Raw genomic sequence first — 24,084 nt, 5'->3', positions numbered from 1 at the left:
TATCACACCTGGCTAATTTTTTGTAGAGACAAGGTTTCACCATGTTGCCCGGGTTGAAGTGATCCTGGGCTCAAGTGATCCACCCACTTCGGCCTCCAAACTGGATTATAGGTATAAGTCACTGTGTCCGGCCACACACACTTTTAATAATGCTTCATAAACCAGAAGTAAGTTGTCAGGTAAGATTTAAACTATGATTAGAAACAAATTTAATCAAAACAAAGAATATAAGCAAAGTCAATTATACAGTGCTCTAAATATATCTAAATGTATCTTACTATAATGCAGACTTTAATTCTCATCCATCTGAGAGCCTAATAGCAGAAAAATTATCAATATCAATAAAGCAAAAGTCTTCCTTGACCATGCTCCCTCCAGAGGCACAAGCGCTATTGGTTTGGTAGATTATCTTTCAGGCCATTTCCTATTTGTTTACAGTATAAAATATATACCCTTGACTTCATATATATTTTTAATACAAATTATATACTCTACATTTTGTTCTACAGTTTGCCTTTTTTCAATACATCTTGGAAAGTTTTCAGTCACTAGACATAGATTTACTATTGTTATTTATTGCTGTAACTCTGTATTTAAATTTAATAAGGTATTAATTTTAATAGTTTTTAAAATGGGTTAATGGGTTTAGTCGTTTGACTTACAAAATCATTAATCTTTTAAGAAATAGATCAGTTAAATTTTACAATTAATATTTTACTGCATTTTCTGAGTAACAGTGCACACTATATACCAGTACAGCATGGGCAAATGCTGTATTAGCAATAATAAACTTCCCCGATGAAAGGATGGAGGAGAGAGTGGTTGAGAACATCCCAAAGGCAAACATAGTAAGAGTAATGTCACAAGCAATGAGCCAACATCTTTTTTCAACAGGATGCATCATCCCACCATGTTTGGTCACCAATCAGACAATATTTTCTTTATTTTTATGGGTTTTTTCCCACTTCAAGTGTCAAGGATAAATGTAATCTGAAGTCAAGTTCAATTATACTCTGGCATGAATTAGGAAAAGGGATCTCATCTGTTCAAATCTCAAATCCAATCTGTTCCTTTGTATTCATCAAAGAATGCAATAAATGGTAGATCTAACATGAAAGGAAAAAAGTTTTAAATAAAATAAAATGACAATAAGAATGCCCCTGAATCACACGATTGCTTTCCTGATACATTGTTACACATGTGACTTTAATATAAGCATATTTATTTAATGTACCGATTTGTTTGATCCAAGATATTTCCAAAAGTCGTATCTCTAAAACCTTAAAAGAGAGATTAAATCCTGAAGATTAAAGGAGTAAGATTAAATGAGAACATCAACTAATTCTGTAATTCTTCTGATATTTACTGACAAACTCATGTTGCCCTATCAACAACTTGCAGGCTTCCCTCATGGGCACTTCCCATTAGACTTCTCACCTTTTTGGGTCCTCTGTTTCTCATGGACTTGCATGAAGAGTTTGGCTGATAGTGAGGCTACTCCAAATCATGCCAGGGAAGATGACAAAACCCTTGCCCATGAAGTCCATGCTTTGTCCTTCGGATATATCCTGAGTCACCTTTCTAAATGTCTTGCTTTTTGCTTTTTTAGAGGTGTAGTGGGTATTTTGCTTTTTTGTTTTTTGTTTGTTTGTTTTGAGACAGAGTCTCGCTCTGTTGCCCAGGCTGGAGTGAAATGGCACCATCTCAGCTCACTGCAACCTCCACCTCCCAGGTTCAAGCAATTCTTCTGCCTCAGCCTCCCAAGTAGCTTGGATTACAGGTGCCTGCCACCATGCCTGGTGAATTTTTTGTATTTTTAGTACAGACAGGGTTTCGCCATGTTGGCCAGGCTGGTCTCAAACTCCCGACCTCAGGTGATCCGCCTGCCTCGGCCTCCCAAAGTGCTGGGATTACAGGCGTGAGCCACCATGCCTGGCCTGTAGTGTGTATTTTGATTTCAAATCAGGACATACATGTGTTTAAATAAACTTCTGGTTTCTTCATAACACGAGGCTTGAACTTCAGAATGAAATGTGAGGAAAGAAGAGCATGATAACCAATGCTATTTACAACGAAACTGTCTGCCTCACACATTTACTTTGAAAAATGTTAGTCACCCTTTCTGGGAAAAGATAAAGACCATTTACATTTACCTCCAAATTCTTTAAGGCACTATATCTGTGTCATCTTTTTTGACCTATAGGTTAAAAAAAATCCAAGCCAAAAGAAAACATAGGCCTCATGTCTTCATGTTCCCTCCTCCAGGGGGGATATTTATAATAATGGTGTCTCAGTTGCTACTTCCTCCCACATTTAATACTGACTGAGTTTGGTAACAGAAATATGCAACACTTTTTCATTTAGCGTGGAAGAATTTTGAGGTCCAATTCTCAATCAAAATATTCTTAGTACTTTTTTAGGCGTTTGACCAATTTAATTTTGTATGGCTAAGACACAAGGGATATGCATGTACTTTACAAGGTTTTAAAATTGTAAAAGAGGCTGGGCGAGGTAGCTCATGCCTGTAATCCCAGCACTTTGGGAGGCCAAGGCAGGAGAATGGCTTGAGCCCAAGAGTTCGAGACCAGCCTGGGCAACAGAGTGAGACCCTGTCTCTATAAGAAAAAATAAAAAAGAGGAAAAAAAACTGTAAATGATATCTTCTGCTGAATATTTAAAAACTGTACTACACATTTAAACATAAGCAGAGATTGACAGTTCACCATTTCAATGCACTGCAGGTTAAGCACATGCTTGAAAGACAAACACTGTTAGTAAAGCTATGTGCGGTTGGTTAACAGAACTTGCAAAGCCACCATTGCCAACACTTCTGCATACAGAGCATGCTTGGGCTGCAGAATGGGCCCTGATACCTTTAGTTCTTTAAGCCCCTGCATGTATCTCCCTTCTACATCCTGTATCTGGTCCTTAAGGTCATAGATATCCTGCAGGACATAGGAATGAACCATTGCATAAAACTATGCACAAACATATCTTAAATCACAAAGGATTCAGAAGAAATGTGACTCACTTTTGTATATTCCAGACTAAAAGTAGAGCAATCAAAGTACAAAAACATAACTCCCACTCCCAACCACTGAAAAGGGCAAACAGGTCAGGGGATAGTGGGACTGGGGGAAGGTCTAGAGTAATCAATCTAATGTTAAATATTTTCTTGGCATTAAATTCTGTTAATAACACCATAGCAAATGGGGACAGGGCTATACATGGAGGAAAAAGCTATATAAATTATAATATTTAAAATCATACAACTTTTAATATTCTATAAATCATTTAAAATTTTTAGCATAATGCTTCACCTAGAACTAGTAAAATATACAGTAAATAAGAGACAGCAAATAACATTTAAAATCATACAACTTAATATTTTATAAATCACTTAAAATTTTTTAGCATAATGTTTCACCTAGAACTAGTAAAATATACAGTAAATTAATAAGAGGGAGCCAATTTTAATGAATCATGCAAAAGGATTTAAAAAATATAATAAATGAATATGAACAAAGTTTTCTTTCAGTGACTTGGTTACTGGCCACAATTAACTTGAGAGAAAGGGAGTAAAGGGAAGGAAGTTAAACATTTTGAACAGAATGTCAAATGAGATATTCTATCTTGAGGATACCATTTAAATGATGAGAAAAGCACTTGCTCCAAATGTTACCATAATCCTTATAAGAAAAGTGAAACTGGTCAAATTTTAAACAGAAAATATTGTTTCCCTGTGCCTGACCTTATTATATAAGGTCTATTCTGAGTGCTCGATTTATCTCTGAAATAACTGTACAGGGCCCTAAATACAATTCTGCAATTACAAGCAGGATCAATTATTAAAAGCTGATTATACACATTTTTGGTATTATACTTTCCCTGCCTCCTTCATTGCCTCTCCAGTAGGTTTGACTGCCTGTTAGTCATTGATTCATTCAATAGACATTTACAAAGGACCTATTAGGAGGCAGATGCTAGGATACAAAAATAACACTTCCTTCAAGAACGTCATTCTCTCAAGGAAGAAAAAACAAGTTGTTGACAAAAGCAAGCTAAGTCTAAGGCTGGAAGGCCTTGTCTTCATATCCTTTTGTCCCATTAGAATGCAGCAGCTAATGGCAAGAGTTTATCTTATTCAACTTTCCACCTGGCACTTATGTCTGGTACACAGTAAGAGCTGGTAAGAGTTCAATTAATACTGACACCTTCAAACCAATGGCCATGCTGGCCTAGGTGCTCTCCTTCTCTGCCACTGTTGCAAGCCTCTCCATCCTCCCCTAACCCCCTAAGCCACTTTCATAAGTCAGACTCTTTTTCCAACCCTACCGACAATTTTTTCTTTTTTTTTTTGAGATAGAGTCTCGCACTGTCGCCCAGGCCGGAGTGCAATGGTGCAATCTCGGCTCACTGCAACCTCCGCTTCTGGGTTCAAGCGATTCTCCTGCCTCAGCCTCCCAAGTAGCTATGATTACAGGTGCCCACCACCACGCCCAGCTAATTTTTTGTATTTTTAGTACAGACAAGGTTTCACTATGTTGGCCAGGCTCGTCTCAAACTCCTGACCTCGTGATGCGTCTGCCTCGGCCTCCCAAAGTCCTGGGATTGCAGGGGTGACAAATTTTTTTTAAAGGCTAGTCAAGTGAAGCAATGAAGGTGGAGAAGGAACAAATAAATCTATAACTGCTTGTGATCAATTACTTGTAAACACTACTGCACTCAGATGAGCCCCTACCTACAATCTCAGACACCACCTGTCCTCTACCTCCCCTCCAGTGAAGAGGGGACCTCCAGTCTAGGCAAGCTCATCCATCTGAGTCCTGGACTCTCCTCTCACCCACTCAGGCACTTTGATCTGTCAGTTACCCCTGTCCTTCCTCAACCTTCATCTTCTCTCTACTGGCTCAACCCAACCAAAGAAAATAATAATCCATCTCACCTTCAAAAGAAAGCTAAAAACCTTTTCTTAAATTTCTCTCTCCCTACCTATTGCCCAACCAATTCCCAGTCTCTTGTATTCACTCCAGAGCAAGTTTATCACATTTTCTCCCCTTGCAGTTTTGACTTGCTCACCTCATCCTCATTGTTGAACCACAGGGTAACTGCTCTTCTGGCCTGCAATGTTTCCTCTGACTGTGATCAAGTTATTTTTTAAGAATGCAAAGCAGATAGTATTGCTCTCCTAGTTAGATCCCATAGTTGTCAGGGTAAAACTGAATTCGTTTCAGGCTAGCATACAAGATGCTTTGTGATTTGGCCCCCCACTACTTTTCCAGCCTTCTCTCTTACATGCTACTATTCTTCACTTCTCATCCTACCCTCTGGCAACTTTGCTATACAGGTAGTTTTCTGGGTTCTCTGAATGCATCTCTTTAAGAAAGCCTTTCCCCTTCAATTTCTTTACTTGGTTAATTTTTATTTTTCCTTCAAACCTTAGCTCAGAGTTCGTCTTTTCTGAAAAGCCTTTTGTTATCTGTTCTCCTGGTCCAATTTAGATCATGCTTTTTTGAACTACCTTAACAGCCCCATTCTTGCTACTACTATTGTATAACACCACCTGGTTTTATTGGTTTGTATCAGTTTGTCTTCCCTATGAAACAGGGAAATCCTGAAGGCCAGAATGTATTTTGCCTCTTAAATCTCCAAGGCCAAGTGCTCAATAAATCTTGAATGAACGAATATACAATTTCTCTTACTACCCCTTGCTTCACAAATAGCAGGTTCAGCAAATAAAATATATATATTTTAAAGTACTCTTTTTCTAAATAAAGGGGTTAATAAAGATGGAGACTTAATGAGTCAAATTAGCTTTTCATTATCTCAGGTATTTCTGTTACCCAAATATTATTACACTTCTATTACTATGAAAAAGTAAGAGATAACTATGTTCAGGCAGCTGAATACCATCAAGGCTCAAAAGACTAATAATTCCCACAATCTAGTTCTTTGTACACACACATATTTTCCATTTAAAACATGGCCAGTTGTTTCTGAGAGAATTAATTTTACATACATTACAAAGTGGTTTTTTCTGGCATCTGTAAATTAGCAGAAATTCCAACACCATCAAATTTTCAGAAAAGAGGACAGAAAAAAGAATTATCTCCTTCCTTTCAAGCTCTGAAACACCTGAGTCACACTTTTGTACTGTACTTACTTTTTAATAAAGAAATCATATTCCTTCTTTCTACTAAGTCACATTAAAGGTTAAAAGTTCCAGTATATTACCAAGAAGTCAAAAAACTGCTTTTAAAAAGAAAACCAAAAACTTCAGTTTACCCGCAATTCACTTAATGAGGTGTCTGGATCTATTAAGCTGCTGGTGTCCCCACTTCCTCGTCTGGATGAGTTTCCACTTAGAGGGGTTGTTGCTGAGGCAGAATTTCGAGATGAAGGCTAGAAAGAGAAATATGACCCTTCTAAGGCTCATTTCTTTAAAAATATATTTGCAGTGGAAACTAAAAACAGGGCAGGGTGGTTGGGGGAAGATGTGGGCTTCAGATGAAGAAATTACCATGTGTAATCAATGGTCAATTTAGATTGGCTTTGCAGGTATCCAAGTATCCAGAGAAGGGCCCAAGGATACTAAGCAAAATTTCATGAACACAAATACCTCATCAAAATCTGTAATTCATCATAACCACAAAGAAAATAGTTTTTATGAGGGTTATTTTCTAAGTTTATCTTTGCTATCCTGTAAACAATACTGAAGTGAGCACATCAGATTAACTTAAAGCAGTTTTAGAAATTTATAGCTGATACGCTAATCAGTACTTCCCGTTTTTAATTTCTGAACTGCTTATCAATCTCTTCTTTCTCTAATACTGTGTTGAGTTGATAAAGATGAAGATGCTATTTGTAGCGGAGAGCAGCAACACTGGATATCACTATGAATGTAGACTGTTCTTCCCAAAATTCATTTAAACGTGAGATTATGCTATTGATTAATAAACTGCATGAATCTGTGCTGTCCAATATACTTGCGATTAGCCACATGCAGCTACTAACACTTGAAATGTGGTTAGTCCAAATTCAGAGTTGCGTATAGGATACATCCCAGATTCTGAAGGCGTAGTGTAGAAAAACGAATGAAATATATGTCATTAATAATTTTATATTTATTATTTTTATTTATTTATTTTGAGGTGGAGTCTCACTCTGTTGCCCAGGCTGGAGTGCAGTGGCACCATCTCAGCTCACTGTAACCTCTACCTCCCAGATTCACGCAATTTTCCTGCCTTAGCCTCCCAGACTGAGGAGTAGCTGGGACGACAGGCATGCAAAACCATGACTGGCCAAGTGATACACCCACCTTGGCCTCCCAAAGTGTTGGGATTACAGGCATGAGCTACCTAGTCTGGTCTAGTAATTTTATATTGATTATATGTTGAAATAGTTTGGATATCTGGATTAAATAAAATGCATTACCTAAATTAATTTTACCTGCTTTTTACTTTTAAAATGTGGCTACCAGAAAATTTAAACTTACATATAAGTTCCCATTTGTGGCTTGCATTACATTTCTACTGGACAGAGCTAATTTTTCTTGGGTATAGCATAAAATTAATCTTGATAAATCATCTCCCTGACTTTCTAAAAATACTTTCAGAAGAGACTTTAACACACAGCAAATTCTAGAAAGGAGTTATTTTACTTCAAGAAACAATTTATATATAAAAGGAAAAAACATCTCAGAGTTTGCCAACACCATTCCTAAAGAAACTTCATTTTCAATGTTTACTGGCTTCTTCTCAGGATCAATTTCCAGAGGAATGAAAATCAAACGAGTGGCCAAAAGCTAAAGAGGTGACATTCAAGGAAATAAAATGCAGTGCCTTTTCTCTTCCCAGGGCCTCACATGATTTAACTTCGAAGGAATTTTGGAGGGTCAAGGACAGGAAATAGATAAAGGGAGGAAAAGCGGCTACATCAGACCAATTGTTGTAAAATAAATAATGAACAAGTTACAGATAGCAAGTTTAATTGACCTTGAGAATTTCCCTTAGGAATTTACATACTCACTCTTGTATAATTTTCAGCATACTGTTTGTCAGATTTTTCATCCAACTAGAAAAGAACAAAGATAAAAATCAGGAAAGATGCTTAGCAAGTTGATTTTTTTTTAGGAGGAAAAAAGTGATCTTGAGTTTTCCAAGTTCAATGATGTTTGAATCCTAAAAATAAACAAATTAAAAATGAAATAAAAATTCCAGTTTAACATAAGATAAAATGTCAGCAACTTTAATTTTTACCCTAAGGAAGATACTGAGTAAGCAATCTATGTTTACTCAAAAGTTTAGAACTTTTGGGTAAATTTTCTGTTTAAGGTATTTAAAACACATTAAAGAAGGCTACATATAGAAAGTTTCAGCACTGCAAATGTTAATACAAAAAAACCTTGTACATATCAAAAAGAAAAGTCTGATAAAACCAAAAGCGATAAACCTTTATTTCTAAGCATTATTAGGACACAGGATACAGAGATAAAGACTAGTACGCTCAGTCAAGACAGTTCAGATTGGATTAAAGCATGTTAAATATGTCACCAGAATATTTTTCCCCACATCAAGGATTTTTTGTTTTTTCAGTAATACATGCACATGTGACCAAAAAAACTCAAACAGCACAAACGGGTATGAGTAGGGCTCTCTCCCTACCATGCCATACCCTGACCACCACTCTCTAATAGCAACCAATCACAAAGTCTTTAAAAAATTCTAGTAAGCATCCCATACATGTTCTACACCTTCTTTTTCCCCCTACCAAGTCTCAGAGATTTGAGAAAGTACTTCATCTTTCTTCATAGCATTTAGCACTCCCTGACACTATGGTATTTATCCATGTATTTATTGTCTGCTGTCTTTCTAAAATGTAAGCTCTATATCAGTATGTTCTTTTCTGTACTCCTAGTATCAAGAATAGTGTCTGGCACACAGAAGGGCTCAAAATTTGTTGGATGAATGAATAAATCGTACCCCATCTATACTAATAGACTTCCCTCATTTATTTTAAACAGCTTCATAGTAGCCTGTTATCTCAACTGGCCATAATTAAGTTAACCTATCTTCTGCTGACAGGCCTTGAGGTTGTTTCAGACAGTGTTTCAAGAAGGGAGGTACCTTAAAAATCTAGTCCAAACCCTGAATTTTACAGCTAAGGAAAAAGAAATTGAGAGGTGAAAGATTTTGCTGAAGGTTGCAGAGCTGAATCCAACCCTTAGTTTTGTAAATTTTCAATTCAGTGTTCATATTGTTTACCTGAATATATATGCTATTTCAATTATCACTAGGAGAAAAAAGGCACATAGGGATGTTACTAAATGAAAATAACACCAACTCCGACACAAACCTTCTAGGCCCAATCTAGAGAAGAGATCTGAAAACATTTCTCAGTTAATTATTAAAACATGAAACATCATTTCTGGCTCTACTCAGATCACTTCACCCTAACTTCCACATATTTGAAAGTTTTTAGTGTTCTTTTTATTACCCACACTTATGTTTATAAATATTCTTTATTATGATGATAGTATTACATCAGTAATATAAACACTATTTTTAGACATTTAACTCTTTGTTACTTCATGCTGTAAAAACTCTGAAAAACTAATTTTAGTTCATTTTGATTTTTAAAACAACATATAAATGTTTCAAAGCAGGTAGTGACAGCGATTGAAATGGTTTTTTTTTTTTTTTTTTTTTAATTTTTTCTTTTCTTTTTTTGAGACAGAGTCTCACTCTGTCACCCAGGCTGGAGTGCAATGGTGCAATCTTGGCTCACTGCAACCTCTGCCTCCCAGGTTCAAGCTACTCTCCTTGCCTCAGCCTCCCAAGTAACTGGGACGACAGGTACCCATCATCATGCCCGGCTAATTTTTTTTGTATTTTTAGAAGAGATGGGGTTTCACCATGTTGGCCAGGCTGGTCTCAAAATCCTGACCTCAAGTGATCCGCCTGCCTCAGCCTCCCAAAGTGCTGGGATTACATGCATGAGCCACCATGCCTGTCCTGAAATTTGTTTTTAAATACTATATTGCCAATTATTGCCATAAAAAGGAATAATCCTTTTACACATCTATACTGCATTGCCCAATATTTAATATATTATTCTTCAAGATGAAAGAAATATTATATTTGAATAAACTGCCTTATTTTCCTGAGTATTTTCCAACTCTTTTCTGCCAATGTGTTAAAGAGAAAAGCACGTAGCATTCAAAATTAAAAGTCTTCTAAGCTTATTTGAAATCCTTCCTCAAACCCACTTCTCACAAAAATGACCTCCAAACTCACCCAGTTTTTAACAGACTGTCCCTGGAATAATCTTACATTTTAGAGGATGCATGATGAACTAATCCATCACAATGATGACTCTATTGCTTTCACTGTCTTCTGAGAGATCCCAACTGTCACAACCCAAACTGATCACCCATCAAACCTCAGAGACTGTCAAGCCAGCAAAAATTACCCAAAGCAACCATGTCACAGTTCTCTTATTTTGGCTACACTAACTTGGTCAGTTCTCACTTCTGAGACTTGTACTGTCTTCCATTTAGACAAAAACCTAGTTGAAACTTGGTATTCTAAAAGCCCAACAGGATCCAACAGCCAAGAGTTCTACGTGGCTGCAATGCAATAACAAGCTAATGTTCATAATGATGATCCAGAGTCTGCCAGATCCAGAAAAAAGCTTTGTAAATGGAATAAAATTTAATTATATTTAATATATTAATGTGTAAAACTGTAGTTTAATAAAGTATTTACAGTGCAGTTTCTTCAGTGCAGTCATTGGGTCTTGATCCTTTGTTAATTTCTAATTTATATATATACTAACTTGATAAAGCTAATCAAAAATTGTTTGAAAAAATACCTGATTCCACAACCACAGAAGGGAAGACATCAATCAATTTTAACAATTTCCTAAAGCAAAACTGGCTAAGGATTCCATTTAGAAATAGGTTTAATTATTAACAATCAGTAAAATCTCAGTTTTAATTAAAACACATTTACATTTGTTTGCTTTATTGTAGCTTGACTTACAAAACAGAAACAAAGCCAATGCAGAAGAAAATTAGAGGCTAGAGCCACCAAAAATATTACATAGGCTTGCAGAATCATGACCTGGCACCCCTTCTCAGCACCTCCTAGCTCAGAAGTTATAAACTATCAGCCTACAAACATATTTAGTACACAATGAGGTAACCAGAAAATGTCTTTTAGAATTCTGAATTCGTTGCCAGCATTTAAAAATCATATTTCATGTTGAAATATTTCCAGGTCATCTTTTTTTGAAAGTGGGAGGGAAGGGAGGTCTACCAACATGAAGTCCCCTTTGTATTCATCTACAAGATGAGCTGGACTACAGCATACTCTTTAAAAGAAATACTACTAGAGAAAGTTACTTGCTCCAGAGAGAGGCCCCAAAATACTGTATGCTTTGCCAGGAGGCAAAATTAAGGATAAGGTACTTATATACAACCATTTAAAAATACACAAATTGCCTGTAATCCCAGCGCTTTGAGAGACTGAGGCAGGAAGGTCACTTGAGCCCAAGAGTTTGAGACTGCAGTGAGCTATGATGGCTCCACTGTACTCCAGCCTGCGAGACAGATCAAGACCCTGTCTCTTTAAATGTGTATATATATGTGTATACATACATATATGTATACATATGTGTGCATCTGTATGTGTGGATATACACATACATATAAATAAACCAGTGGCTTGCAGACTATAAAATAACAGGGGTTAGCCAGATTTGTAAATCCCTGCTCTAGAGAACTTTTTCCTTATGTTAAAGAGTTATAGTTAACTAGTAGGGGCAGGGGGAGATTTTTTAAACTGTCAGCATTTTCATTTATATGTAATTACTAAAGTAAATCATCACAAAATAAATATAAGGAAGACATAACTATTAATTCAGATATTATAAATTAAGAGGCTGACAGAATTCAGTTTTTAAGAGAACAGATGTAAACAATAAGTTTAATTGTCCATACTTACAGGGGAAAAAAGGGGATTACTAGCCAATTTAATAAGGGCAATATTTCAGGGGAATGACTTGGAAACCAGTCTTCTAACTTTGTATGCAGAGAGAGTTATTGATTAGACCCACACCAAGATGATACTGTTGCATAGCCAGATTTGAGAACCAATGATCTGGAATGCTTAAGAACCACACATAAAATTATCTTCTAGAATTAAAATAGTTCAGAAATCGCTATTTAAATACCATCAGTGAAATGCTAATTATAAATAATTATTTCTTCATTTAAAAACTACTGTCTAATGTTTCTATTAAGAAATGTTGGCTGGGTGCAGTGGCTCATGCATGTAATCTCAGCATTTTGGGAGGTTGAGGCGGGTGGATCATGAGGTTAGGAGTTCAAGACCAGCCTGGCCAAGATGGTGAAATCCCGTCTCTACTAAAAATACAAAAAATTAGCCAGGCGCGGTGGCAGGTGCCTGTAATCCCAGCTACTCGGGAGGCTGAGGCAGGAGAATCGCTTGAACTCGGAGGGTGGGGGTTGTAGTGAGCCGAAATCGTGCCACTGCATGCCAGCCTAGGCGACAGAGTGAGACTTTGTCTCAAAAAAAAAAAAAAGAAATGTTGGCCAGAAGTGATGGCTCACGCCTATAATCCCAATATTTTGGGAGGCTGAGGCAGGTGGATTGCTTGAGGTCAGGAATTCGAGACCAGCCTAGGCAAGACAGCAAAACCCTGGCTCTACAAAAAATATAAAAATTAGCTAGGAATGATGACACACGCTTGTAGTCCCAGCTACTTCGGAGGTTGAGGCGGGAGGATCACTTGATCCCAGGAATTTGAAGCTGCAGAGAGCCGTGATCGCGCTGCTGCACTCCAGCCTGGGCAACAGGTCTCAACCCTGTCACCAAGAAAAAAAAAAAAAAAGAAGAAGAAAGAAAGAAAGAAAAATGCCACCTCTCACCCCCTCCAAAGTGCTTGACAATCAGTACAGTCAGTATAGCCTTGGTCCATGGGCAAAACAACACAAAGCCAGCAAGAGGAGAAGCGTCAGAGAGATAATCAGGCTGTTATTTTGAGATGAGCAGGTAGATCCTAAGTTGTTGGCTGGAGTTCCTTCATTAAGACAAATGCCTAAGGACAACCTTTCCTAAATTCAGTTCCTGATGAATATGGAAGCAATGGATAGACACACTTCTTCAGAACAATGCCATAATCCAAATATTTAAAATATATTCAGATTCTTCCTGGTTAGTACAAATTAGTGACACTTTACTAAGTGGTATATTTCATTATTCAACTTTCTAAGTCTACCTATCACTTTATAGATTCACTAAAATCAAAAAGGAAAATAATTTTTTTAACCAATAAGGAATGTCTGAATAAGGGTTAGGTATTAGATGATACTAAGGAATTACTTATTTCATTAGTGATGATAATGATATAAGAGATCTGAAAAAATATTCAGTTACAGAAACATATTGAACTATTTATTGAGAAATGACATGACATGGAATTTGCTTTACAATAATTCAGGGAAAAAAGGAGGGAAGGGGGAAGAAATCAATGAAACAAAATTGGCAAAATATTGATAATTGTTGCAGATGCTGATGGGTTCTATGTGGAGATTTTTCCACAGAGGGGGAAAAGGTTTTTTTAAAAAAGGACATATTAATAAATACATTCCAAAACAGAGCAAATGTATTTGATTTTAACATGCTCAAACAATTCTTTCTTTCTTTGTTTTTTTCTGAGATGAAGTCTCACTCTGTTGCCAGGATACAGTGCAGTGGCGTGGTCTTGGCTCACTGCAACCTCCACCTCCTGGGTTCAAGCATCCTGCCTCAGCCTCCAGAGTAGCTGGGACTACAGGTGTGAGCCCCACACACAGCTAATTTTTTTGTATTTTTAGTACAGATAGGGTTTTACCACATTGGTCAGGCTGGTCTCGAACTCCTGACCTCAGGTGATCTACCTGCTTTGGTCTCTCAAAGTGCTGGAATTGCAAGCGTGAGCCACTGTGCCCGGCCCAAACAAATATTTCTTAAGACAATAGATCAAGTTCCCACTTTTATTATAAAATAGCTAACATATTAGCTGTTAGTCACAAGCCTGGGACAACATAACCAACCACCCCATGCAATACACTCACGCTGGACAAATCTGGGATACTGATGTCATCCACCTCGGAGACAACACTTCCCCTACGATTGGAGCGACTGAAATAATCAGCGGCAGAAACCTTTCAGTCAGAAAAAAAAAAAAATGAGATGCTTTAAAAGTTAAGAAAAAAAGAAAGAAAAAAAAATAAGAACATTGGCCAATTAGAGAAAGGCTTTTTAAAATTTTGATGTGTGATAAAGTATCAAGAAATAAAATAAGGCAACTGCTGCAATTAACCTACTCAAAAAAATAAAGAAGAGGGGTTCCTAAATGAAATCACAGCTCTACAATCAGCTTTTTTACTCATCTTAACTAGAGTCCTATGCTACAGAGAACATTTACTTCCTGAGGACCAGCAAATCTCTCATGTTTAAGATATTCATCACCCTGAACAGAAGCATTTCAAGGTTATGAATACCTTGAAATACCTCTACTATAATTCTCAAAATTTATAATTCATTATAGCTATCAATTCTGTTAAGAATATATATGCTGAATGCAGAATTATTCACAGGGTGTTTACTGCACCTTTTCTCAGTTTACACAGGTCCCTCTTTTTTATATTCCCAAAGACCAGGAAATGTAGGACAAAATAAAGAAGGAAATGAACTATACTGGCCTCTTTTTTGTTCCCCAAACACACCAGTTCTCCCTCACCTTAGGCCTTGGCACTGGCCTAGAATGCTCCTCTCCCAGCTCTTCAAGCAACTGGCTCCTCACATTTCAGGTCTCAGCTCAATGGTCAGTTTCTCAAAGAAGCATCTCTAATCACCCCATCCAAAGGGTCACCCACATACATACCGGCCCCTCCATATTCCCTATCACATTACCTGTCCTCTTCACACTCCCTGACATTTCTTTCTTTTTCTTTCTTTACTAGCTTATTTTCCATCTCTTTCACTAGGATATAAACTCTATGCATAAAGTCAGAAATCTAGTCTGACTGGCTTAAAATAGTATTCCTAGCACTCAACACAGGGCTTTGAATGTAACAGGCACTCCACAAACATGTATTTAATTTTAAAGTAAGTGTTTTTTTTGTTTTTGTTTTTGTTTTTGTTTTTACTTCATTCATCATCTATTCCTTACTTCAGCTGACTGTTTGCCTTGCTTTAAAATATTTCTCAAGGAAGGGAATTCAGAAGCCCATCCACAGAGATAAAACAGGCTTACGTAAAAGTATGAAGTTTTGCTAAGGACCAATACAATCAAGCAATGGTATTTTTATTCACAGTAATAATAATATAACGTGCATTTATAGATACTAATATTTATTGGCACCTCTCTGAGAATTTTGATAGGTATTTTCTATATAGTATTCCATTTAATCCATATATTAAGCTTACCTACAAAGGTAGTATTAACATCCCCAATGTACAAATAAAGACACTGCCATTTACACACTAATAGGTAGTAGAAGTGGATACAAGCCCAAGCATCATTATTTAGAGTCCCTGCCCTTTCCACTCCACTGCGTTCCAAGGTGTTTTTAGGTATTGTGGCATATTATTCCTCCTTCAGTTGTAAGCATGATCATTAGCTGGTTTGCTAAGGAACTACAACTGCTTTAAATAAATGAATTTTGGTAACAAATCTCTCCAACATTTAATGTTCCCCTTCTCTATGAAAACTCAGGTTTATAATCTTTCACATAATGTAACTCATGTTAAATGGTCTATTTTTCTTTAAGGAATTACAGCCTCTTATGTTCTTTATTCTAGCTCTAAGCTGACATACCATCCTCAACAATGTATTTTCCAAACCAATTTCTTAAATATAACTAAAATGTCATCAGTTTTCTGTAAAATTTCCAGCTTCATTAAAGAATAACCTGAAATTATATCATTTGTATTCTAACATAGCTATTTGTTCCCTCTAGAATTTTTAAATTTTGTCATCAGCAATTCTTAAATTCACCAGCTTTTTTTTTTTTTTTTTTTTTTTGAGAGGCAGAGGCTCATTTTGCTAACAACGCTGGAGTGCAGTGATGCAGTCATAGCTCACTGCAGGCTCAAACTCCTGGGCTCAAGCAATCCTCCCACCTTAGTCTCCCAAGTAGCTGGGATTAAAAGCATGAGCCACCATGCCTGGATTACAGGTCTTAACAGATGGATAAACATCAGTTAAATGTAAATACAACAATATAGAAAGCAATTAATGGTAACATGATTTGTAATCCATAGTTATGAGTTTTATACAATATGGAAACATTAATTTTGCTGAAGAAATTTGTCTTTGGTGAACTGCACACACATGTATGTGCATAAAACAGCAACAAAGAATAACAAGTAAAAACTTTTCAAATAATGACTCACTCCTAAGAGATGTAAAAAGACAAGTTATTAATGAAAGCTTGCACAGCCCACAGAGAATGTGTGTTCTCAGCAGGTTTTATAAGGCAAATTATTTATATAACTAAATTTGAAGAAAATGCTCTTATTGTCAAATGCAAATTTCACTTTCCAACAGATTTCACATGAGCATGCATTGTTGTTATTTAAAACTCATCTTATTTATCTGCATGCAAATCACGCTCACCACACTCTCCCTCTGTCCACGACTGGCACGATCAGAAGACACAATGCTTGCAGTGTCATCATTGGTAAACTATAGATATTAAATGCAGATAATGACAAAGATGCAATTTTGCTATGGTGTTACCTCATTATAAGCACATTAAGGAAGGTTTTGAGATGCATACGAATAATGATATAAGCAGCATAATTGGTATAATCTATTGTGCACCCTATATATTAATAGAAAAGCTGGTACAAGGCATAATAAACTGCTATTAAAAATCAGGAGAGATTTCCAAAAAGCACAAATAAAGTAAAACCTTACCTTTTATTTAAGTTAAATTAAAGAAAGCCAGGTGTGGTGACTCACGCCTGTAATCCCAGCACTTTGGGAGGCCAAGGCGGGTGGATTGCTTGAGGTCAGGAGTTCAAGACAAACCTGACCAACATGGTGAAACCCCGTCTCTACTAAAAATACAAAAATTAGCCAGGCATGGTGGCAGATGCCTGTAATACCAGCTACTCGGGAGGCTGAGGCAGGAGAATCGCTGGAATCTAGGAGGCAGAGGTTGCAGTGAGCCGAGATTATGCCACTGCACTCCAGCCTGGGTAACAGAGCAAGACTCCATCTCAAAAAATTAAAGAAGGGGAGGTGCATAAGTAAGCCAACTGAAACCAGCTAGGGATTTCATACTTTTAAACCTCTGGGCCCTTTGGAATCCTATCAGGGGTCAATAAATATACTTAATGTTTTTGCTTGAGAGAGAAAATAAAAGAATATTTTAAAGTGAAACAATGTAAGTCAATGACAGAAATTCCTACAACAGGGACAACAAAGTGATGGTTCTTATTTTCCTTTATTCATTACTATGCAACTAGTGGAAATGTTGCTAACATCACCCTACATGGCTCTGTCATCTTCTTGCTTTACCAGCCAAAGACTCATCTTCAGTATGTGTAGTTTATCTACATTCTAACATCACTAAGAAAACATTCTGGCATCACTAAAATAGTTATTCTGACCCCAACCTGCAAATGAAATAGGATCTAGCCAGCCTATAAGGACAAGATCCTACAAGTGAATGAAAATATAAGCTGGGTACAGTAATACACACCTGCAGTCCCAGCTACTGAGGAGGCTGAGGCAGGAGGATTACTTGAGCCCCAGAGTTCGAATCTAGCAGGGCCACACAGAAAGCTACCCTCTCTAAATAAAAATTAAAATTAGGCCAGGCACGGTGGCTCATGCCTGTAATCCCAGCACTTTGGGAGGCCGAGGTGTGTGGACCACCTGAGGTCGGAAGTTTGAGACCAGCCTGGCCAACATGGTGAAACTTGGGAGGCTGAGGTGGGAGAATTGCTTGAACCTGGAAGGCGGAGGCTGCAGTAAGCCAAAATCGTGCCACTGCACTTCAGAGACTGGGTGACAGAGCGAGACTCTGTCTCTAAAGAAAAATATATACATATTAAAATTTTAAAAATTATGTGTATATGTGTATAAAATCAAATTTTATTTGCAAGTGACCACCACACTCAGGAAACTAAAAATGCTACCAGGTCCAATAATTGCCAAGTGAAATTTTATTACAGGGTAGGTTAGAAGTAAACTTCCTTCTTATGTGAAAAAAGTTCTTACCTTCTTAAACATCCCTGTAATAACTTTTGTTAAATACAGCAGTGGCATTTTTAAGCAGTGCCACTTGGAAATGGTAGAACTGAGACAAACATATATGTAAAAGAAAACCCATATAGCTCACCTATTCCACTTCACAAATTAACCTTTGATGACCTTTAAAAAACTGCTTTAATTATTTCTCTAGTTTTGACATTATCAAGGATAACACGGTAGCTCGTAAAGTCATCATTTGCCATTGGGAATGTAAACCAGTACAGTCCTTTTGGTAGACAACATGGTAATTTACATCATAATTTAAATGCATATCCTCTTTGACCCCATCATTTCATGATTCACAATTTACCTTGCAGATTTACCCACGTAAGTATACAAAAATATACTTGGATAAGAACGGTCATTGTATAAGTGTCTGTAGTAGCAAAAATATGACAATCTAATGTCTATCACAGATAAATGACTTTTTATTTTTTTATTTTTTATTTTTTTTTGAGATGGAGTTTTACTCTTGTTGCCCAGGCTGGAGTGCAATGGCACAATCTTGGCTCACCGGAGATGGAGTTTTGCTCTTGTTGCCCAGGCTGGAGTGCAATGGCACGATCTTGGCTCACTGCAGCCTCTGCCTCCGGGGTTCAAGCGATTCTCCTGCCTCAGCCTCCCAAGTAGCTGGGATTACAGGTATGTGCCACCACGCCCGGCTAATTGTGTATTTTTAGTAGAGGTGGGGTTTCACCATGTTGGTCAGGCTGGTCTTGAACCCCCGACCTCAGGTGCTCTGCCCGCCTCGGCCTCCCAAAGTGCTGGGATTATAGGTGTGAGCCACCGTGCTCGGCCAGGAAATGACTTTTAAAATGTATACTTACACAGTAACGGGATATATTGCCATTAAAAAGAATGTGCTAATATGAAACTATCTCTAAGAGACATGAAGTGGAAAAACTAAGGGACACAGCTTACTTGTTCAAAATTTTTATCAAAAAAAGAAAGAATGAAATAAATTTATAGGTGCTGATACAGAAAACTACTTTAACGAAAGAAAATATATTGAGGAGCAGTATGTAATATGAACCTATTTGCACTCAAAATAAAGAGCACTGATATATGCATAAAATATCTATGAAAGGTTATTGAAGAACAGAGATTACATTTGGGGAAGGAAAATGGGGAAGGAGGGGTCTGGGGAATTTTACTTTGAATTTTCCTTAACTAATATTATTTTTACAAATTTTAAAAAATACTACAGAAAAATTAGGTAATTATAATTGTCCCAGTTTTGTCTTTTGTATAATTTTTTTTTTAAATCAGTTTGTTTTATTTCTTCTCCTTTCACTGCATTGATAGAAGTGTTGGCAAGCAGGTGAAATGGCTGAATGTGCAGAATGTAAAGATGGAAAGGAGAAACACAGGATAGTCAACCTATACACTGAATTATCACCACTGAAAGACAAGAAGTTCTACACAAATGAAAATTAAATATAAAAACTTAAAAAATTCTAATGGCACTGGTTAGAGACTCGTTTAAGAAATTACATGCTAGGTCACATTTATAGAGAAATCACCAATTATTAGGACAAATTGGTGCTTGAGTTTATGTACTAAGGGAATACCTAATCCATACACAACAAAGTGAATCACACCATATCCTCAAGATTCTAAACAGTGAGTACAGATTAATGCAACAATCAAAAATTTCTACAAAGCATGCAGAGACTAGACAGCTCACCACTGGACTGCTTCGGGCTGAACTTGTTCTTGATGAGTAATAACTGCATTCAGATGGCTATAAAGTTTCCAAGAAGAAAGGTTTTACAACAATGAACACCTCATTTTTCTAATGAGAATACATTAGGGACCATGGACCTAACTTGTCCCTGGTTCTCAAGATAAAGTTAACTATTATTCAGTGGCCTAGAACTCTACCTCATCCCCATCCTCAAGATCTACCAGCCCTTGGCTAGAGGGAGAGAAGAAGGGGATGCCCTAAGAAGTGCTGCTCAGAACTTCTTCAGGAGGAACTAATGAACAAGAAAAGTGGTTTTTCTATGTATTTCCCTAATACTTGAAGCCATGATTTCCAGCAGGCATTTTATCATGGCTTGGGTGACAGTCACAACTGGCTAGCTGAATGACTTGATCACAGCTTAGAGAGTAATTAGAGGTCAGATTAAATAACTTTTCCTTTGTGTATTCTTTTTTTTTTTAATTTTTGACTTTTTCTTTGAAAGTAAACTGTGCCCACCCACATTTCCCTCCTCCTCACCACCTTCCCCTATTTAGACTTACAGTTCGAGAACCATAAGGGTTATATAATCCACCATTGTACAATGATGCCTAAGGAACAAAGGAAGTATTACTTAGCTATTTAGCATCAAGGTTGTTTTGAAAATGACTTAATGTTTTCACAATACTCGGTACCAAAAAAGTTTTGGAAAATAATATAAGTATATAGCTTCCCAAAGTGAAAACCCTGAAAGGGGGTAATACTCATTTATATGCATAAATTGCTATCAACCTTACACTTCATTTTTTAAAAAACTACCCCTGGTTACAGTATTTTCTTTCACCATCATGTTATGAAACTGGGAGAATTAACATGTATAAATGTATTTCCTCAAAAGAGGAAACAGAGCAGGAAAGGAAACTGAGGTACAAAGAGTATTTTGCCCACTACAACAATAAAATTAAGTTATAAAACTTCAGGATCCCAGTCCACTAGAACAGGCCACAACACAACAAACAGCTTGAAAGCAACAAATTCACAGCTCACACATTACACAGAGCTATTGCTTTTACTGTTCTAGTCAGCTTGCTTTAGTAGATCCTAGTATCAGAGGCCAAGATCATAACTGTCCCAAAGAAAAACAATATCCTTTCCATAAGCAGCCATCTCACAAAAGTATGTGAGTGTAGTGGGACTCAAGCAAATCTATCTTCTCTATGAAAAAACTGATTCTAAGCAAGGGCTACCAACAGCCCTCTGTGAAGGGAATATGCTCATTTTTAATACCCTAAAGTTTTATATTTTAAGCACAGGCAGCACAATCTGAAGTATACATGACATTAAAATCATGTGTCCTTAACTATTTTGGAGAAAAGCTGTCAAGCCATAGAGTTAGCACCATGACATTGACCCCACCAGCAGTGCACACACTGGAAGAGGAAAATACAAACCAGACTGGCACTTCTCAGCAGACCAGAATTTGCAGTAGAAGAGGCCTAAGAAAAAAGTGCGTTATTAAACCCGAAAAAAAGCAACTGGTAGCTCTGAAGGCAGAAAATTCCTCAGAAAGTACTAACCCTGTCACTCTTATATGTTGCCAGAAGGTCACTGTACAGGGAAGAAGACTGCTAAGAGACAAAAACAAAATAAATAAGCAAAAACAAAAACAAAGATGAATTGGTCTCACCATCACGAATACAGAGGATTTAAGTTTATGATTTTATAATCATAATTCATTAGCAATTCCTGAATGCTTAAGGTAGTTAAGAAACACACGAAATAAGAAAAACTTAAGTCATCAGAAATTGTTTTGAATATCCATTGTAAGGGATAAGAAAGAAAAACAGTTGGAACAGTTTTCTATAAATTATAAATGTGTTTATGTCCTATTGGTCTTCAAGCATTATTGTTAGGATATGGAATGGTAAGTAAGAAAACACTGAGGGAAAGAGGGCCATGGCACTGGGAGTGTGGCAAACAGTGGCCACATCCCAGTCACCCAGTTCCTATGATATTTTCAGTGATTTTATGACCAACTCCTAATTGGCTTAGACTGATTTTTGGAGAACCAGATAAATAAGCTCCAAGTCAGCACTACAAACACTCTTTTCCAAATAGATTAGAAAACCTGTTCTTCAAAACAAGCCATGGACAAAGTGCCTTAGTTGAATTAGATAAATTGTACTAGTCAATGAATCCATGCACTAAAAGGACACAGCATGTTTTTAAAGGAATTAAATCTTGCTTTTCCTGATGTCATCTGAGGACATGACTTTTCAAGTTCTTTTTCACCAAATCCAATCAGAGATGAAAAATAAGAGTACTTAAGTTGTGTGTGCAGGTTTTTTAAACAAAACTATTTTAAATGTACTGTGTGCCATACATTTAATGTGTCTTAAATGTATGATGTGTCAAATGTCTTTTAAAAAAAGGAGATTCTAACATTAAATAATTACATTCTTCTCATGCCACATGTAGTTTACATTTTTATATGTAAGCTGTTTTAAAAGGGTACCCACTCTGAAGTATATGGAAGCTTACGACTTATTTTGAAATGTATCAAAAACTAAGATGAATTGATGGTTAGAGGGACAAATAGATACTTACGTGAGAAAGGAAACATAATGAATTATATAATCTAAATGACAAGTATGTGATATTCACTATATTATTCTTTGAACTTTTTTGTACATTTAAATATTTTCATTAAAAAAATTTTTTAATGGTACTGATTTATAAACATGATGATTCAATAGTTCCCGTTGTTTAAAGAGACTCCTACAGACTACATAAATTCAGTTACCAAAAACTAGTATATACGTAGCCATTTATAGATTAGTTACAGCTAGTCAAAATGCAAAACTGGGAGATTAGAAAACACATAAAGCCAAAAAACTTTAGACAAACCCGAGTGTAGTAGGCAGAGGTGGGTTTGCTATGTCTAAGACTGCTATAGTTTCTCTGGTCAAAGTAGAGGCCACTCTGCAAAAAGCAAAATTAAACACATTTTTCTTAGGTTAAATATTAATAATCTAACAACACACAAAGGTAAAACTGAACACACAAAGGCAAAATATGGTATTACCAAATCCCTTCTCCAAAATAATGTTTTTAAATCATCATATCACATTAAGTCAAAGTAACAATTATTTCCAGCCCCTAAAACAAAGACATTACTAACTTTTTAAATTTAAAAACAAGACAATACACTCTCAGACAAAATGAAATGAAAACAATTTATTCTCCTGCCATTCTTAAGAATGTCCTTGAACACTCCTGGACCACTGAATAATTACCAGTTTTACAATCCATCTGGCAAAGCCACAGAAGTGGTTAAAGAGCTATGTATATGGTTCCAAACATTTCCTAGTCCCATTACTTGTCAAAATAAACTGACAAATTACCAAAACGAAAGAAAGAGTACAATAAATATGGTTTGATCTAAAACACTATGGCAGGTTCATTTATACAATGCACAAAATAAACAATAATAGTATACATTATAGCTAACTGAGGGAGAGAAAACCATCTATAAAATTCCCTTCCCAACTTCTCTAGCCATCTTTTTTACTCAAGGTTAAGCAAATTTAGGCAATCTCTGATTTAAAGACTCCACCAGTGTTGACACTGCAGTTGAGGATACCCCTACTCTCACCCCACCCCTATCACCCCTAGCCCTGCCTTCCCACACCACTCTTCACTCCCAACTCACACCCTCAACTAGGCACTAAGGCTCACCTTTCCCCAGAGATCCCAAGACCTTACCTTCCAGGGCCTCTCGTTAATGTCCTCCCCATTACATTCTCCCTTCTCTCCTTCTTTCTACCAACCAAAGCCTTCCAACCCTCTCCCCATCCAACCCATGGGAACCCTGAATTCACAAAGAGTTGGGACTGAACTTCCTTTGCCAGTACTGTTGCAACCTAACAGGAAATGGGTGTTCCCAATGTACCAAGTGGGCATTCTGGAGACATTCCTTTCCTCACAGAAATTTGTTTAGCAGCCAGGCACTGTGGCTCATGCCTGTAATCCCAGCACTCTGGGAGGCTGAGGTGGGAGGATCA

At 36.9% G+C, this 24,084-nt stretch overlaps 1 protein-coding gene across 4 annotated transcripts in view; it reads right to left on the bottom strand.

The window, feature by feature from the left end:
• The window catches only part of LRRFIP2 (leucine rich repeat (in FLII) interacting protein 2), a 130,660-nt gene that overhangs the window by 35,016 nt on the left and 71,560 nt on the right, over positions 1-24,084 (bottom strand). The window contains exons 10-19 of one of the 4 annotated variants that reach the window (XM_011953342.1): positions 22,928-23,002; positions 21,598-21,648; positions 21,472-21,516; positions 20,584-20,631; positions 20,024-20,080; positions 16,690-16,758; positions 14,141-14,230; positions 8,029-8,073; positions 6,286-6,402; positions 2,874-2,945 (exon numbers count right to left, since the gene is read on the bottom strand). In XM_011953342.1, coding sequence (XP_011808732.1) covers positions 2,874-2,945; positions 6,286-6,402; positions 8,029-8,073; positions 14,141-14,230; positions 16,690-16,758; positions 20,024-20,080; positions 20,584-20,631; positions 21,472-21,516; positions 21,598-21,648; positions 22,928-23,002 — 669 coding nt within the window. The remainder of the gene's footprint in view (positions 1-2,873; positions 2,946-6,285; positions 6,403-8,028; positions 8,074-14,140; positions 14,231-16,689; positions 16,759-20,023; positions 20,081-20,583; positions 20,632-21,471; positions 21,517-21,597; positions 21,649-22,927; positions 23,003-24,084) is intronic. The other 3 variants (XM_011953344.1, XM_011953343.1, XM_011953345.1) reach the window with 3 other exon arrangements.

The sequence above is a fragment of the Colobus angolensis genome, unplaced genomic scaffold (assembly GCF_000951035.1).
Source record: "Colobus angolensis palliatus isolate OR3802 unplaced genomic scaffold, Cang.pa_1.0 Scaffold36, whole genome shotgun sequence".
Classification (NCBI taxonomy): Eukaryota; Metazoa; Chordata; class Mammalia; order Primates; family Cercopithecidae; genus Colobus; species Colobus angolensis.
The sequence above is the reverse complement of the archived record's forward strand: the minus strand, read 5'-3'. Positions and strand labels throughout refer to the sequence as shown.